General features: G+C 39.3%; 1 protein-coding gene and 1 pseudogene across 2 annotated transcripts; one reads left to right on the top strand and one right to left on the bottom strand.

The window, feature by feature from the left end:
• Positions 1-597: 597 nt before the first annotated feature.
• Positions 598-10,980, top strand: LOC128025366 (caspase-7). Of its 2 annotated transcripts, XM_052611652.1 has the most exons (8): positions 638-732; positions 1,627-1,683; positions 4,708-4,827; positions 6,296-6,444; positions 7,056-7,184; positions 8,745-8,920; positions 9,121-9,259; positions 10,245-10,980. In XM_052611652.1, exons 3-8 carry the CDS (start codon positions 4,709-4,711, stop codon positions 10,469-10,471), a joined length of 939 nt encoding a protein of 312 aa, XP_052467612.1. In that variant the 5' UTR covers positions 638-732; positions 1,627-1,683; position 4,708; the 3' UTR covers positions 10,472-10,980. The 2 variants fall into 2 exon arrangements, with proteins under 2 accessions (XP_052467611.1, XP_052467612.1); XM_052611651.1 differs by lacking the exon at positions 1,627-1,683 and having other exon boundaries at positions 598-732.
• Positions 10,981-12,089: 1,109 nt separating this feature from the next.
• On the bottom strand, positions 12,090-13,075 carry LOC128025652 (butyrophilin subfamily 1 member A1-like; annotated as a pseudogene).
• Positions 13,076-18,482: the final 5,407 nt, after the last annotated feature.

Here is an 18,482-nt window from a genome sequence, read left to right as displayed (position 1 = left end):
TGATAACAGATCACTAAATTGTAATGTAGACACATGCATTTTCTGTAAAGCTGCTTTGAAACAATGTGTATTGTATAAAAAATGCTATACAAATAAATTTGAATTGAATAGAATGAATACAATATAACAATAAAAATGAAAACATATTGTTCTATTTATATACAATGTACATAAACACAAATGGACAAAAAGCGTTCCCATTGTTTTGTCTTTTTGATCTCTTTAATTCTTTCACTTTCTATAATTTTTTACAGTTTTGTGTGTGCGTTTTCTTAATTACAGTTCAGTTTGCTTATCTCTGTGTGATCGAGTTGTATTTTGGAGTTCGATTCCAATGATAGTTATAAATATGTTGCCTATATAAAGTGTGTGTGTGTGTGTGTGTGTGTTTAAAATAGCCTACACACTATTATTATTATGTAATGTGGGATAAAATGCATTTGCATTTACATTTGTATAATACAGATGTTATTTCTGAATAATATCACGTTTCATTCATCAATATTCTATTCTATTATACGCTATTATGTTATATTCTAGTGTTTGATTTATAAACAGGAAGTTCGCGCCGTTTTTTTCACTACATCTAAAGTGACTGTTTCTTTAAATGCACGAGATCCTCTGCTGGAGGAAATGAAAAACCAGGAGTTGGAAATGAGTTTCGTTTTCTCCGTCTAGTGTACTTGGACTTGATAGAACAAAGAACAAAACTGAGGCTGGTCCGACAGAAATGTAAGTTTCGAGAGAAAATATATTACATTTATGAAAACATCTAGCTATGCTGAACTGAATCATATTTATTTGGCTAACTGAAAAACTTTGCGGTGCATTGCTAGACAGGCTATGCATCGAAGCGTTTACGAAATCAATATAATGTTAAATATTCATTACTTCAAACTTTAGGTTGGAAAATCATTGTTAATTTGTGGTTAACATGGTTTAACTATGGTAACCAGTTTTTTTGTTTTATTTTTTAGTAAAAACCATGGTTAATTTTCGTTAGGGAAGTTGTCCTAAGGGGGACCTTCACACTTCCACGAAAAACATTTTAGCCGTAAAACACATTGCATACTATATGTAAATACCTTAAAATATACTGGCATCAATAAATGCTAAAGTAAATATACATTTCATTGATTCACACACGTTGTCTTTAGGCAAGGGTGGGTCAATCTCCCTTTTTTCCCGCTGTACACTTCATGTCACATAGGCTACTGTATCTTTCCTTCATTAGCTCTTACAGCTTTTATACATAAATACAGAGATTTTATTTCTCCCCAATCCATGAATAATCTAAAAATTAAAGAAAACAAAGTCATTAAATAAAGATTCAGTTCAGACAACATCACAAACTGAAAGTAAAAGTTAGTTTACGGATGTAACGTTACTTTACATACTATGAGTAATAACAGTCAATTCACTGCTGTTTGAAAGGGGCTTTTTAAAAAGTGGAAAGGATAACTCTTTAAATATATTTACTTTAAAAATAGCTACACAGTTGTTGTCACTACTGTAAACTCATAGTAGACTAATATGGGCTGTCTTACAAACAGTCAAGTTTCCAGTTAAAATCAGTTCATTGATGATTCATTAATGACATCATCCAGTTCAGCTCTCTTTCAATAGGGTCTGTGCAATCAAGCCGACAGTTGCCTGAAATTAAGCAAGCCAAAGGCGACAGTGGTAAGGAACCAAAAATCGTTGACAGATATGGAGAAAAAAAAGATGTAAGAAACAAGGCTCAGTCAGGGGGCCATTTCCCCTCTGGCAAGACAAAACCATCATGATGTGATTTAATTCCAGGCTGCTGTACCTATAGGTCAGATTGTTCAGAGGACTTGTTCCTGTGGTCTTGTCCCGATGGCCGTCTAGTTGACTAGGTCTTCACAGGGGATCTGTCTATGGGTCTCATCTAATTGACATAAGCTGCACGATGTGTCGTTTAAGCATCGATATCGTGATGTACGAATCCGCGATTGTCACATCGCAGGATGTGCGATGTAGGCTGTGGTAGTTGATCCGTTATTCATTAACTGTAAGGGCAGCTGCTCCCCGGCCCTTGCCGAATATGATTCGCGGATTAATTGCACAGTTTAAGTCCTGTCAGTTTAACAGAGTGCATTTAAGAACGAGCAAAGAGAGAGAGCACGAGAGAGAGAGAGAGCTAGAGAGAGAGCCGCCATCTTGTAGCAGAGATTCACTTGCGTTAGCATTCCCATTGACTCCCATTCATTTTGGCGTCACTTTGACAGCGAATAACTTTACATCTGAGGCGTTTAAAGACTCCGTTTGTCCATTATTCATTTCTAAAGATACACGACAATGTATAAAGGGCTCCATTACCTTCTATGTTACATTATGGCCCCGTAGAAACATTTCTTGTAAAAATAGGCTAACGATTGTGTCATAACCACTCGACTCTCTGTCGCATTACCATACAGACAGGAGGAGAAGCTCGCAGGCAATTAACTTTATATGGCGTTCTTACATTTTAAAGTACTATACAAAATAATTAATCAGAATACTTACTCCTGCTCACGCCAAAGAACTCCCCGCTTAACTCGCTGTCTCTGCAAGATTAACGATGGCAGTTTGCACACACAGCTACTAGAAGATTTACATCTGTCAGACAGGTTGCTGACGTCATCAAGCTTAGTTTGAGTCTGCGCGTCAGAAATGTAAGTGCTAAAAAACGCTAAAAATGGGCTTCACTTGTCTCAGTTGAGTTCCAATGGGGTCGCTGTGTCCATTTCTTTTACTGTCTATGGAGAGAGCCCCAGCCGCGCGCGCACGCTCACCTTCACCGTCTTCAAACAACACAAGCGCTGTCTTGCTCTCTCTCTCGCGCATATTAATCAAAATCAATTGACACGATGGTGTCGAAAAAAATAATAATAATTCTGTGATGACGTTTTCTGTGTTGTCAAATCTTGTCCAATATCCTAAACTGCAGAGATAATTACACAACGCATGCTGTACACGTCTGATTCGCGAACTAATGATTCCTTTGAACCGATTCAATTTAATGAATGGCTTAAACAACTGACCTGTCCAACACTGAACTCACGAGACGTCTGAATTGGTGTATAAAAAAATCTGTAACACTTTACAATAATGTTCTATTTATTAAACTATTTAACTTCATTATTTAACATTTACTATTACTAAACTGCACTTCTACAACATTGTTAATTTCAACATTTAGGCTATAGCCTTCATTGTTGAAATCAAAAGCTGTACAGTATTTGTTAACATAGTTAATGCACTGTGAAGTAACATTACCAAACAATGAACAGCTGTGTTTTTTATAAACTAAGATAAAAAAAGATTAAAAAATATAGTAACAAAAGTATTGCTCATGGTAAGTTAATGTTAGTTAATATGTTTACAATTCAAACCATATCCTAAAGTTACAAACAAATAATTTACTCTAATTTAAATAATACTCTGATGTTTAAATAATTTAAAATGAGAATGTAAGTGTACTCACGCCATTTTTGTTTGTAAGAAAAAATTAGATTAGATTTCATATCGCAATATATATTGCAGAAAAATAAAATATCGCAATGTCATTTTTTCCCAATATCGTGCAGCCCTAGTCTCCACTGACATTCAGGGCTATAGAGGTCGTCTCTAAGTGCTGATCCACCATCTGTTATGGCTATGGGCTGGATTTGGGAAAGGATCTGCCACCCGCATCTAGTTCTGCAAATTTATATGTTTAGCCAGGCCGTGAAGAAATATAGAGCTGAGTATCAATATCATAACAGGGAAATCTAACACCATGTTTCCTGATAATATCTCCCAAGGGTAACATGTAAAAAGTGAAAAGCACTGAGTACTGAGCCTTGAGGTACTCCACACTGTACTTGTGATTGATATGGTATGATACGTTTTCATTCACGCTACGAATGGGTGGCACTCAGATAAGTAAGATTTGAACCATGCCAATGTAATTACAATAATGCCAACATAATTTTGTAGTCTACTCAAAATAATTTTGTGGTCGATAATGTCAAACGAGCTCTAAGATCCAGTAGCTCTAATAGAGAAATACAACCACGATCAGATAATAAGAGCAGGTTGTTTGTAATTCTGATGAAAGCACTCTCAGTACTATGATATGGTATAAATCCTGACTGGAAATCCTCACAGATACCATTACTCTCTAAGAAGGAACACAGCTGAGAGGAAATTGTCTTTTCTAGTATTTTTGACAAAAGGGAGAACACAGCTGAGAGGAAATTGTCTTTTCTAGTATTTCTGACAAAAGGGAGAACACAGCTCAGAGGAAATTGTCTTTTCTATTATTTCTGACAAAAGGGAGAACTGAGATCAGTCTGTCTTTAACAAATTTTCTAAAGTCAAGTTGTTGTTTTTTTTTTTAATGGGAGACCTAATAGCCATTATGAAGGATTTTGGGACATATCCTAATGACAATGATGAATTAATGAAATTGGAAGAACCTCTTTTAGTAGTTTAGATGGAATAGGGTCTGACATATGTTGTTGGTTTTGATGATTTGACAAGTTACAATTCTTCCTCTACAATAGTAAATGTAAGGAAGGGGTGGGATCGGGTAACATGTCAAGATAATTATAACTTAGAAAATAAATTTCATTAACCCTGTCAAGAATTTCCATTTCTGTTACTCTGCTTTGTTGCCAATGTGTTGCTGAACAGTAACACCATTAATTCTTGCTCCAGAATGGACAAAGAAACCCTCCATAATGAAATTGAAGATATGGAGGACCAAGAGGACAATGGAGAAGGAGACAAACTAGATGCAAAACCTGACCGTAGATCGAGATTTTTGCTTTTTGGCAGGTAAGACTATTCTAAATTAATTTATCCTTCCATTCATCAGTCCATCCATTCATTCATTCAATGTGCAGATATAAACCAGAACTATTGACGTAACCTGTTATTTAAGAGAAAAATAATTTCCTTTGTGATTATTTAGTAGGTGTTTACTTAATTATTTATTATTTACAGTACAGCTTCAGATGTAAAAATTCATTATATACATTAGGTGGCGCCAAGGTCCTCTTTGTAAATGACAAGGCCAACAAGCTCTAACTCTTGCATCAGAAAAATTTGAAGGTGTTTTGAGATGCTCCGAATAACTTTTCATTGCTCTTCAATAAAAATTCAATATGAAGCCACCTGCATATTTAGAATTATATTAAACTAGTTTCATCCCAAAATGTGTATATATATATATATATATATATATATATATATATATATATATTATATATATATTATTTTCCAGCTATTAATCTCTGCATATTAATCTCTGCATATATATACTGGATCTGATGATCTGTTTTGTGGCACTTTTGAATGTATTTGCTCTGTAACAGGCATAATATGTAAGTATGATAGTGTTTTTGTCAGTGCTCTTGTCCTGCATGAGCCTGGTTGAGGGGTCTGAATGGGCCTTTGGAAAGCTCTGGGGGGTTGCGTGTGTGCTGACTCAGGTAGCGTGTACCACCCCAGCCAAGCGGAGCCACCACTCCACTCTTTACAGAGTATAGAGCATGACAGGATCCTAGCCCACACCAGACAACTCCACACCACAAGGAAAAATCCACCCAAAAGAGCCTAAAATTTGGGAAAGATTCAGCAGATCTAAAGGGAAGCGCAAAACATTTCGATGCAGAGTGGCATAGCATTTAAAGAAGAGTCCAGGTAGGAGAGCACTCATATGGGAAAGGAGGTAGTGAGGGGGAATTGGGGGGGGGGGGGTGTTGTTGCCCCGCATCACATGGGACAGCTGTGATTCGCTCCACTGTTCATGTGTGTGAGAGGGAGTGTATAGGTGGGAACCCATTGTTGTGGTTGGGTAACATGATGACTAGGCTCTTCTGGAATAATTGCACATATTGTGCATCCAGTGTCCACCGTGGCCTACTAATCTGGACGGATCCTTTGGAAATTTCACAATGTGGATATGAGACATCTGTGAGAATTTTCCATCAGGCATGTGGAATATTATTTTCGGGACACTGAAGCTTTAGAGCAGCTAATATTATGATTGATAAGTGGATTTAATCGTCATCATTATGCCGGATATCCCAGTTAGCTGCCATTATTGATTCTCTGACTGGCATGGGTTGTATTTTTTGATGAGGTTTGATTGTTCTTCTATTTGAAGATGAGCTTATTTATTATTTGAATGTGTCCTAATGTCTCTTAGAACACCCTACGTTCTAATAAATATATGTTTGGTGAAGTACGTGATGGGTGAAGGTTCTGTAATAGATTGGCTAACTGTGTATCTGTCTCTCAGTAAGAAGAAGGATGGCAAGTTGCAGGAAAAAGAGCAGTCTTCTGAAAGCCATTACAGGATTGTTTCACCAACATTCCAGTATAAGATGAGCCACCGGCGCGTTGGCAAGTGCATCATCATCAACAACAAGAACTTTGATGAAAAGACAGGTGAGTCTTCATCTCCATGTCATCCTATGTTGAACAATCAATTTTGATTTGCCCTTTAATTGGCACACAGAGTAAAAACTGTGGAATTTATAACATTTGAAGTTCATTGGGGCAATAGTTATAATAATAATATTAAACAATGTTTTGTTGTAGTACGGACTCAGCTCAGCTTCTACCAGAAATTCATCATCCTTTATTCATTACTGTCATTTACATCGATACATATATTTTTTTAATGAAAACTTTATTTTAATAAAAAATAATTTGTTAAAATGTGAATCTTTATGTGGTATATATAAGATTTGCTCCTCACATGTATAATAATGGAAAAGTAAAAAAAAATACTTTTATGTGTAAAAACACATGAGTATACCACACTAATGAGTCAAAAAGACAATACTGTATTTAGAACACAACCAAACCTGCTTATCTGTCTTTTCTCACAAACATTTACAATAGTTTCTGCAAAAAACAATATGGACACTAAGGTGACTGCCTTTAAAAGTTTTATGAAAAATATCAAAAATAAAACTTGAATGTTGAGTAATTTAAAGCTACTAGATTGATGCATTGTTAGACTACTGCCTCTAACTTTGTGATCTGTGTTTAAGGGATGAATATACGCAATGGCACAGATCGTGATGCTGGAGAGCTGTTTAAGTGCTTTACAAACTTGGGCTTTGAAGTTAACATCTACAATGATCAGACCTGCATGAACATGGAGAGGCTACTTAAAAAAGGTGAGTGATCGACATATTTATCTCTACTCCAGATCATCAAAAATGCCACATCTGGTTTGTAAAGTAGGCTTACATAACTGTGCTGGGAAATTCTTTTATGAAACATATGAAATGTAAACATGCGAGTGACGTATATCAGTAAGAGCCAGAAAAAAATATATAACAAAAACTGTGTCATGGAACTTTTGTAGAATGTTGTTGGGCTGCCTGATTACTGGAAGATCGTCATAACATATGTTGTTTTGATGTGAAATGCCTAGCTGTGCACTGACTAGGCATATGCTTTTTAACGCAATATACAGTAATCATCATGAAACCTCACAAGTGACACTTTTGGATTGCTCTACATAGGCAACAACCCAAAAAGCATTTTGCTGCCTAGTCTCGACTTGTTTAATAAGACTGGTGTAAAAGTGTGATGCTCTGCTAATTACTGTACATCACAAGCATATATTATTAGCATGAAAATACACAAATATTGGCCAATATAGTAATTTAAATGATAACAGTGGATTTTTTTAAGCTCTACTTATTCATTGAATTAAATATTCAGCATAAATGCATTTATAAAAATAAATATTTATAAATATATAAATGTATCTAGAATCAAACTTTCTGTCAATTCTTGGATTTTGTTTCCACTTAGCTTGATGCAATATACCTTTCTTTAATTCAGATTTATTTAGTTCATCTTAGAATAAGAAATATCTTGTTGCGGAGTTTTGATATTATTTTTTTCACATGTGCTGACCTAAAGGGTTACTCCTCCCAAAAATATTTTTTATTTATATTTATTATATATTTTTATTCCCGTTACAAACCTGTAAAACCTTAGTTCATCTTCGGAACACAATTTAAGATATTTTGGATGAAAACCGCAAGGTTTATGACTGTCCCATAGACAAGTAAGTTACACGGTCAAGGTCCAGAAAACTATGTTCGTCAGAACAGTTCCATCATTAGTTCAACCGTAAAGTTATGAAGCTGCAAGAATACTGTTTGTAAATGAAGAAAACAAAAATGACGGCTTTATTCAACAATTCCTTCGTCATTAGTCTCCTCTGTGTCTCCACATCCCTCAAACTGCCTATGCTCTTCTGTGTCAGCGGGGCCACAAGGATGCGCTGGTTCTACTTGTATTTATTCTTTGATGGCAGATGGACTATTCTGACTATGTCTTTCATACTTTTCTGGACTTTTACAGTCCTACTTACTTGGCAGTCTATGGGACAGTCACAAGCCTCCCGGTTTTCATCCAAAATATCTTAAATTGTGTTCCGAAGATGAAGCTTATACGGGTTTGGAGCGATTAATCGATTAATGCCAAAATTTTAATTTGGGGTGGAGTATCCCTTTAATTCATTTTTTTGTTTGTAAAATTTATTTTTCACTATTTTTGACTGAAAGCCTCTCTGCTGCCCTCTACTGTTTAGTGGAATGTTTACTATTACTTGTGTAATTTAAAGTGTACAGAGTTTGCAAACCCACTTTCTCCACACTAAGATAAATGGAAGTGTGAAAAGGTTTTTTTCTCACATATTTTGTCTGTATGTGTTTCAGTCTCAGAAGAGGACCACACTGACAGCTCCTGCTTCGCCTGCATCTTGCTGAGCCACGGTGAGGAAGGCATGATTTACGGCACAGATGGAGCCATACCCATCAAGAGCATGACCTCGCTCTTCAAAGGAGACATGTGCAAGAGCCTCGTGGGCAAGCCCAAGCTCTTTTTCATCCAGGTAAGAGGAGCAGGGCCACTGGAGGATTTGGGGAGGAGAGAGGAGGAGGAAGAAATGAAGGAGGAGAAAATGGAGCACCTACATACCATGGTGTCTATTGTTTTAATGCTATTTCAGTCGCACCATACCCGGAGTTGACCTATTTTTATTGAAGTGCACTATAGGCGGATATTGACATGGTCATGTGTTTTAACTGACAGGCTTGTCGGGGTTCAGAGTTTGATGATGGTGTGCAGACAGACTCAGGAACGCCCAATGATACGATAGAGACAGATGCCAATCCAGGACACAAGATTCCGGTAGAGGCGGACTTCCTGTTTGCTTATTCAACTGTGCCAGGTAATTTTGACTCTTAATTATGGAAAGTGGAATAAAGGAAATGTAGTCTCAAAGAGTCCCATGTAAAACATGCCTTTCTCTTGACTTGTCCTCCAGAGCTGCATGCAATAAACATACAGCATTCCTTGTACAGTCCAATTCATGAACAAATGACTCAATTTTTTTTATATATTTTCAATATATTTGTGTGTTTGTATTACTTATAAATTACTAAACACATGTTTAGGGTCAGTAAGCTTTTGTTTTTTAAATACATTATGAATAATTCTATTCAATAAGAACAGGAAATTATGTAAAGTTTATTTCCACCACAGAGTTTTCTTTTTTTCTCTCTCTTTATTTAGTTTTCTCTCAGAGTTTGTCTTATTCAGAATTTTTTGGTTTCCGACATGGAATTAAACAATAAAAAGGTAACTGCGACATTTTCAACTGCGACAATTCAGTCTTTTTTCCGTACAATTTCACATTTATATCTCAAAATTTCGATTTCAAATGCTGTTCTTTAAACAAATTATCTCCATCAAACAATCCTCACAGTATCAACAAAAATATTAAGCAGCACAAGATAGCACATCTTCCCTTGTGCTACTTCTTAATAATAACTATACAGGATTTAACAGTTTCATAACTTTTGTTTTGTTTTGCTGGTATCCACTGTACAATTTTTGGTTGCATTGATTATTGTATCTGTTTATTAACAACTTAATTGCATAGTTCTGGCCCTATTGTCAATTTTACAGTTAATTTTTTATAATGCACACAGTACCAAGTTAATAGGTTTCCTGTGTTTAACTTAAAGAGAATGTGTTTCATATGCAAGCAAAATGGACATGAAAAATCAAATGCCAAGTTGAATCAGAGCTGAATCAAATTCAATCAAATCAAGAGGTTGGGAATTTGAAAACCTGTATACTGTAGATATGCATCCCTGAGTGTGACATGTGATGTACAGTATTGTAACATTCTTACACATTTGTTCTCACAGGTTACTACTCCTGGAGGAACCCAGGCCGAGGCTCCTGGTTTGTCCAGGCTCTCTGTAACGTTCTTGATGAGTTTGGCAAGCAACTTGAGATCATGCAGATTCTCACACGGGTCAACTACATGGTGGCCACCAACTTCGAGTCCTGGTCAGAGGACCCCCGTTTTAGTGAGAAGAAACAGATACCTTGTGTAGTGTCCATGTTGACTAAAGAGCTCTACTTCAACTGATCTGAGTAGACCATCATTACATGCTGTGTCTTTTCTCAGCGCACACATTTTCTTGCCAAGAATGTTATAGTAGCACACTTTTGTTATCTTTTAACATTAACCAAATTGTTAACATTTTTGTCAATGAGGGAAACCTCAGTCTAATACTTGAGCAAAATATTTTTACATAAATGTAGGCAGAATTTTTAAGTGGTGCACATTTCAGGATGGCAGACAGGAAAGACACACCAGGTGTTCAAAGACTGACCACTGACTGACCAACGACTGATTTCACTCAACCAAGCCGTCACAACATTCAGGGAGGATCCCAGCTGGAAGCTGTGAAAAGCATTTTTTTACGTTATGCCGGACATACGAACACTGAAAGGTCTTCCTTTGTCCCACTGCCAGTTCAAGTTCACTACCTTTTCAGAGAATGTTCTCAGAGTATTCCAGGGAATAGTGATGTCACATATGATTTGATCCTTGTGCAGTGTCAAATATCCATGTCGCTTTGCCAACTTTGAAAGTTTTGAAAGCCACTTTTACTTTACTAGATAACACCTTTAATTGATCTTAATAAAATATTCGTTAAAAAAATAGCACTTGAAATCCAATACCACACAAAATCTTTGACTTTGTTCAACTTTAAGCATATAAAAGGCCATTTGTAACATTTTAGTTTGGTTTGGTTTGGTTGTTCCAGAATGCTCTTCAGAGGAGGTCAAAGAAAGGGCATGAATGGAAATGAAGTGGCAAATAGTGAAGTAATGCTGACGCCTGCACAGTTTTAAAAGCTTTTCATTCACCCCTCGCTGGTTAGTTTGTATTCACTGAAAAAATAAACTAAGATCAGCATTCATCCCGTTTATTTTGAACAAACTGTATTTACTGATGTGTTGTACTGAATCCGTCTATAATCTACAGAGGCAGCTATTGTTTTACTGGTGACCATTTTAACCATTTATCACCCATCTGAACAAATGTGCTGTTTCAACCTGAATGGAAGGTTCTGATGTTGTTCAGAGCTGGTTGTCTTCAGTTTCTCCTTTCCTTTCGGTTCTTTTTGTATCTTTCATTCTCATTGTTCATCCAGATCACACACTGAATCTGCCAGCTTGTGCACCATCCGACCGCCACAAATGAGAGGCCTTCTTTTCTTTATGCATGGATTATTAGTGAAGTGCTCCATCTATACTCTAGGAAGTGCTCGTTTTGAAATGGAAAACAATTTTTATTTTTAATTGTATAGTACATTGTTTTTAAATTTAAATGCTTTATGGTGATAACAGGAATGTTAATTAATAGAATAAACATTTTCTTTTTTGCACAAATGCCCTGAACAGTTTGTTTACATTGTGTCAACATTTCTGTTGATTTTTGTTTAAATTACTTTTATTCAAATGAATGCCTTTGTAAGCCTTATTTTATTGTATTAAAAGACTTTATTGAAATCTGCCTTCTTCTTTTTTTTTACTAATACTTCAAATAAGTTATACATTAATGTTCAGAAATTTAGAGTTGTACATGTTATAAAAAAAAAATTTAATTAACTTTTATATTTAAATATATTAAAAAAGACATCTAACCGTAGCTTGCTCTGTTCTTTTGCTATTCTGTTTTCTTTTTATTTATTATATTATTTAAAAGCCCTTGCTACGTGACAGACAGCCTGTTAGAGTGAGTCTGTAAAGGTTTCTGCACAAAAACTACAGGGGTGTCATGGTGTTGGCCCCCACAAAACAAACCAAACCTCCTTCTGAGCTGAAGAAGATGCCAATGTGCTCAAAAGCTTTTGGGGAAAGCCATCGTGCCAGGCCATGTAGTCGCCATTGAAATACTCAACGCATCATGGACGTCTGCCATTCAGTCCTCCTCTCGGCCCTTCCTGGGGATGTTAGGGTATGTGAGCCCTAGTTCCCAGTATGTCTTACCTGCACCTCCCATTAGTTGCGAACATCTGTGAAAAAATTCCAGCTAATCACATTCGGGGTGGTGTCAAACCGAGAGGGGTTTTCAGAAAAAGTCCTGCCAGGTATCGGTTTAAGTGACTGAGTCACCCTCAGAGGAAATAATACTTGCTGGGTGAGCAGAGTCAGGATCCAGAACAACAACTTGGGTGTCTGAAAAATGGAAAGTGCCAAAGGAATTAGAAACTATATTTAGAAACAAATTTCCTGTGAGAGATATGAGGAAAATACTTGCCTTAGCTGTACTTACTAAAAGTGCGAGAGTAATTGTCATGTAAAAATACGAAGATCCTCACAGCTTTGAAAGAGTTTCTTGGTGACAGGAACCTGAGAGAGTATGAACAGCAGCAGGTTGATGGTTAAGCCAAGCAGCTGTTCATTCTTGAACTCATCCATCTGTATTAACTCAGTATCTGTCTTTTTCAGAGTCTCCGTTTTCCTATAAACTAGGAAGAATATGTGAAGATACATACTAATACCGTACAAGAAGGAAGGACTGTGGTTTGTAAACTTCAGATTGCATGCTTGATTAAATGCTTGGCGGAGTTTACTTAAATGAACTTAAATGAAAAAAAGCGAAGCAGGGTAAAATGTTCCAGACATTTTGGAGTGTTACATATTTTACATTTCTGTCCATACCATAAATGTTCGTCATGGACCAGAAACCAGATTCCCAAAACTGCAACACTACTTACCTTTCCTCCCTCTCTCATAAGTAAATTTATTTATGTACTTGAGGAATTTCCAAACCGAGGAATGCAAAACATTTGAAAAGAAATAAAGATTTTACAAATTGATTTTCAGGGCTCATGTTGATATTGTGCTTAAGATAATAATTAAATACATTGAATGTTATTTTTTTTATTTACATTTTTATAAAATATATATTTTTTATTTATTCAGCTTTCTGCTTTTTAACAGTACAAAAAATATACATAGTTTTGTGGAAACAAAATTCAGTTCAACTACAACAGCTAATTATCTAATTATCTATTCAATATACTTTTATAAATGTGTTTTACATATGGAAATATTTACAGTATACAAAGTTCCAAAAGTTTATTTAACAATACAGAAAAACAGTAATATTTAGAAATTTTACAGTTTAAAATAACTGTATTTTTGGATTATTATTGTGATATATTTTAGAATGTAATTTATTCCTGTAATGACAAAGCTGAATTTTCAGCAGCCATGACTTAAGTCTTCAGAGTCACCTTCTTTGAGCCTAAAATTTTGAAAAAAATATGATGATTTGCTAAATAAATATTTCTTAATATTGTCAATGTTGAAACCTTTTTTAGAATTATTTTATAAATAGAACGTTCAAATGAACAGAATTTGGTTAAAATTAAGTATTGCATATTCCTATAAGTGTTATAGTATAATGCTTTATATTATACTATACTATACTAAATGCCAAAGGTGGGGGAGACGGTCCATCTGTTGTTCCTCTGCCCTGGGAAATCTTTTAATTGTTTGTGTCCGTAAATCTGGCTGAAGGACTGAAGGAGCTGTACTGGGCCTGCTCTGAGTACATTGTGCACAAAAAGAGAAATGAAGCAGCACTTGTAGCCAAAGATAGCTTCTATTTATAGCACCCTCTCACATGAAAGACTTATGAAAGCTTTGCATGTGTCTCAACACCTAATATTTGAATGTTTAAATAAAGATGTCCTGTTTAACCATTGGGGAAAAATTTGGCAGGGTCTTCATCTACAGTTAGTCTGCATGTGCTGGGACAAATTCCAGTTCAGAAACACGTATGGAGCAGGTAGCACCAATTATAGGCTTTAGCCATGACCCTGTTAGCCCTTGTAATGACTGTTACAAATTCTATGAATGACGTACAAGTAGGAATGCCTGGACTGAGGGCTGTGCCAAACCACCTGCAGCTGCCGCCTGTCTTTCTACATCTGTACGCGACTATCCCGAAACATCATGTGCAACTTTCCGTCACAGTGCCACCGCGCAACAATTATTCAGCCTCAAGTCATTTGATGTGCAGGGGTAACTGACGCAAGCCCGGAATGCCTCGACGATTGAGTACATTTCAAAAACATGGCTGGAAATTAGGGCAGGGGTTTTTACACTAAGCAAGTGTAAGGTTACTGCCAAGTTTCTTTGAAGCCGACTTCTGGAATGTAGATTAACTTTTGTCTGATTTTCACCTTTGCATAAATGATGCAAATAAAACTCACACTTCTTTTGCTAGATGTGTGAAACTGATTATAGACTGACATCTTGATAATAACATGCATGTCATTTAGCTGATAGTTTGTAATGACTTTACAATTTTTCGTTACACACGTAAACAGTGTTCTGGTAAACAGTGTTCGTTTTTGAAGAGTGCGCAATCATTTATGATAACTTGCAGAAAGTGGAGAACACACCACAAATAAAGTGAAAAGTGCAAAAGCGAATGCTGTGGTGTGTTTTTAGCATGTTAGTGTCACAGCCACACCTTCTACACTCCCGGAATCGGACACTTACGCCACACCCACTCGTCCCCAATCACCCTAATTCTGAACTCCTGTGCATCATCACCAGAACCACATATAAAGCCATCAGTCACCATCACTCATCGTCTGGTCTTGCACCGATCTCCTCACTTGCCTGAACGCCAATATTAAACCTACCTGAACTCTTGAACCCTCTTCATCCTCGTCAGTCTTCCTGTCCCCATCGTCTTCATCTGAGCACCATCTGGATCACCGTTCACCATAAGGGAAGTTGTGTTGTCACCGTTCTATCCACGTGTCAAGATTCACCTGTGTCTGAAACCTCTGATTCACATTAAACTACCTTATCACTGAATCCTCTGTGTCCTCGTCTGTGTCTGACAGAAGACCAGACCGCATGCAGAGCTCTTCGGACACGGGCGAGGACCGCACCGCGGATCCCTTCACGCAACTGGTTCACGCTGTACGGTCCTCACTGATGCAACAAACTCCCCCTTCTTCACCGGCTGTCAACAACTCAAACACCGCTACAACTCCGGTCACTTCTTCAGTTGCCCCTGCCAGTCCCATGGCCAAACCAGCGACATACAGCGGCACGGCAGAGGATTGCAGCGGGTTCCTGCTACAGTGTTCCCTCTATATGGAATCCAACTCTCATTTATTCACCTCCGAACGCAGTCGAGTAGCCTTCATCATCAACCTACTCTCAGGTAAGGCCCTCCAATGGGCTGAATCTCTCTGGGACTCGAACTCACCTGCCCTTGGATCCGTCACTAACTTCTGTTCCCAGTTAAAATCCGTCTTTGGCCATCAAACTTCTGCATTGTCTGTCCATGACCAATTATTTACCATTCACCAACAGAGAGATGAATCTGTGAGTGATTATGCCATACACTTCCGTACTCTCGCTTACATAAGCGGCTGGAATGAAACTGCCTTAATTACAGCATATCGCCACGGATTGAATGACAAGATACAAAGTTTGATAGTTGTGTACGAAGACTCATTAGGACTAGAGAATCTCATTCAGAAATCCATTCGAGTTGCCCAGAGACTCACTGCCTGTCATCCGCTCACTCCCGCTGTACTTCCTCCGCCCGCTATACCATCTGTCGCTCCTCCAGCACCTGAACCCATGCAAGTGGACTCTCACCATCTGTCCGCATCGGAACGTCAGCGGAGGATCAACGCTGGGCAAGGGTCGTGTCCACTATTTCCCCCCCACAATCATCCTCCGCGCGGGACTCCTGCACGAAGAAGACATCACGTTCATGGTGCTGGAGGAATCCACCGCAGACATCATCCTGGGACGCCCCTGGCTTAACCTCCACCAACCTCACATCCATTGGCCCACTGGCGAGATCCTGAAATGGGGAATGTCCTGCCATCATACCTGCATCACTCCTCCAGCTAAAATCCCCAAGGTCAGTCCTCCCTTAAGGAAGTCTTCCCTACCGGTCCAGTCCACATCAGTGGAGAGCCCCGACACGAAGATGGATCACATCATCCCTCCTGAATATCGGGCGTTCCAGGATGTGTTCAGTAAGCGGTTGGCAACGAAGCTACCACCTCATAGGCCATGGGACTGCGCCATTGACCTCCTGCCTGGAGCAACCCTTCCTAAAGGACGAATCTATCCCCTGTCCATCCCGGAGCAGAAGGCCATGGAGGAGTATATACATGAAGCCCTTGCTCAGGAGTTCATCCGACCATCTACTTCCCCTGCCGCTTCCAGCTTCTTCTTCGTGGCCAAGAAGGACGGAGGCTTGAGGCCGTGCATCGATTATCGCCACCTCAAGTCACAAACCGTCAAATTCAGTTATCCTCTTCCCCTGGTCCCAGCGGCGTTGGAACAACTTCGCGGAGCCAGGATCTTCACGAAACTGGACTTGAGGAGCGCCTACAACCTAATCCGCATCCGGAAGGGGGACGAATGGAAGACCGCTTTCATCACTCCTTCCGGGCACTATGAATACCGGGTCATGCCGTATGGGTTATCCAACAGTCCATCCGTCTTCCAAAACTACATGAATGAAGTCTTCAGAGATTACCTTAACAAGTTCGTAATTGTCTACATCGACGACATCCTCATCTACTCCACATCCAAGCAAGAACATATCCATCATGTCATCCTCGTACTCCGAAAACTCCGGGAACACCACCTTTACCTCAAATCCGAAAAATGTGAGTTCCATACGCCCACAGTCCAGTTCCTAGGTTACATCATCGACCCATGTGGCGTGAAGATGGACCAGGGGAAGGTGGACGCCATCACACACTGGCCTCAACCCGGCTCCATAAAAGAACTTCAACGCTTCCTGGGCTTTGCCAACTTTTATCGAAGATTCATCAAGGACTACAGTTTACTCAGCTCCCCTCTAACTTCTCTCCTCCGGAACCGGCCCAAGTCTCTGTCCTGGAACCCCGAGGCCACTGAAGCTTTCCACCTGCTCAAACAAGCCTTCAAGACCGCTCCAATCCTCATCCACCCTGATCCCAGCCACCAGTTCATCGTGGAAGTGGACGCCTCGTCCACCGGGGTCGGAGCAGTCCTCTCCCAGCGGCAGGGGAATCCACCACGACTCCATCCATGTGCCTTCTTCTCGAAGAAGCTATCCCCGGCGGAGCAGAATTATGACATCGGTAACCGTGAACTACTGGCCATTAAGCTGGCTCTGGAAGAATGGCGTCACTGGCTGGAGGGAGCCCAGTTCCCTTTCGAGGTGGTAACCGACCACCGGAACCTGGAATACCTCCGTGAAGCCAAAAGACTGAATCATCGCCAAGCTAGATGGGCCTTGTTCTTCACGAGATTCAACTTCAAGGTCACCTATCGCCCTGGCTCCCAGAACAATAGAGCCGACGCCCTCTCCCGTCTTCATCAAGCAGATCCCGAACCCGAATCTCCAGAACCAATCCTCCCTCCAGCCATGATAGTTAGTCCTATCCAGTGGAGTATTGATCATCTGATTGCACAGGAAAACCTTCAACACCCTGCTCCGCCGGGAGGTCCAGAAGGGAAACTCTTCGTCCCCCCTCAACATCGGATTACCCTCCTGGACTTAGCTCACACCTCTCCGGGCTCTGGACACCCAGGCAGGAGGCGGACCCTCTCGCTCCTACAACAGCGTTACTGGTGGCCATCGATGGCTCTGGATACGGTCCGCTACCTCAAAGGATGCTCCGTCTGCGCCATAGCAGACACCCCTAGAAGACTCCCGGAAGGTAAACTGGTGCCTCTGCCCATTCCTGAACGTCCATGGACCCATATCGGCATTGATTTCATGACTGACCTCCCTCTCTCTCAAGGCTACACCTGTGTACTGGTAGTGGTCGACAGGTTTTCAAAATCATGTAAACTCATCCCTCTCAAAGGACTCCCCACTGCGTTCGAAGCGGCAGAGGCACTATTCCACAACGTCTTCCGTCACTTTGGCATCCCAGAAGATTTCGTCTCCGACAGAGGCCCCCAATTCATCTCTAGAGTCTGGTCAGCTTTCTTCCGTCTTCTAGGGGTGTCCGTCAGTCTCTCCTCGGGATACCATCCTCAGACCAACGGCCAGACGGAGCGTAAGATTCAGGAGCTGGGGAGGTTCCTGA

Source organism: Carassius gibelio, chromosome A12 (genome assembly GCF_023724105.1).
Source record: "Carassius gibelio isolate Cgi1373 ecotype wild population from Czech Republic chromosome A12, carGib1.2-hapl.c, whole genome shotgun sequence".
Taxonomy (NCBI): domain Eukaryota; kingdom Metazoa; phylum Chordata; class Actinopteri; order Cypriniformes; family Cyprinidae; genus Carassius; species Carassius gibelio.
The sequence above is the reverse complement of the archived record's forward strand: the minus strand, read 5'-3'. Positions and strand labels throughout refer to the sequence as shown.

Excerpts from the sequence above, each read along its gene's own strand:
- LOC128025366 (XM_052611651.1), top strand. The coding sequence starts at position 4,709 with ATGGACAAAGAAACCCTCCATAATGAAATTGAAGATATGGAGGACCAA. Across the intron at positions 6,445-7,055 it reads GAACTTTGATGAAAAGACAG|GGATGAATATACGCAATGGC; the intron begins GTGAGTCTTCAT and ends TCTGTGTTTAAG. Across the intron at positions 9,260-10,244 it reads TGCTTATTCAACTGTGCCAG|GTTACTACTCCTGGAGGAAC; the intron begins GTAATTTTGACT and ends TTGTTCTCACAG.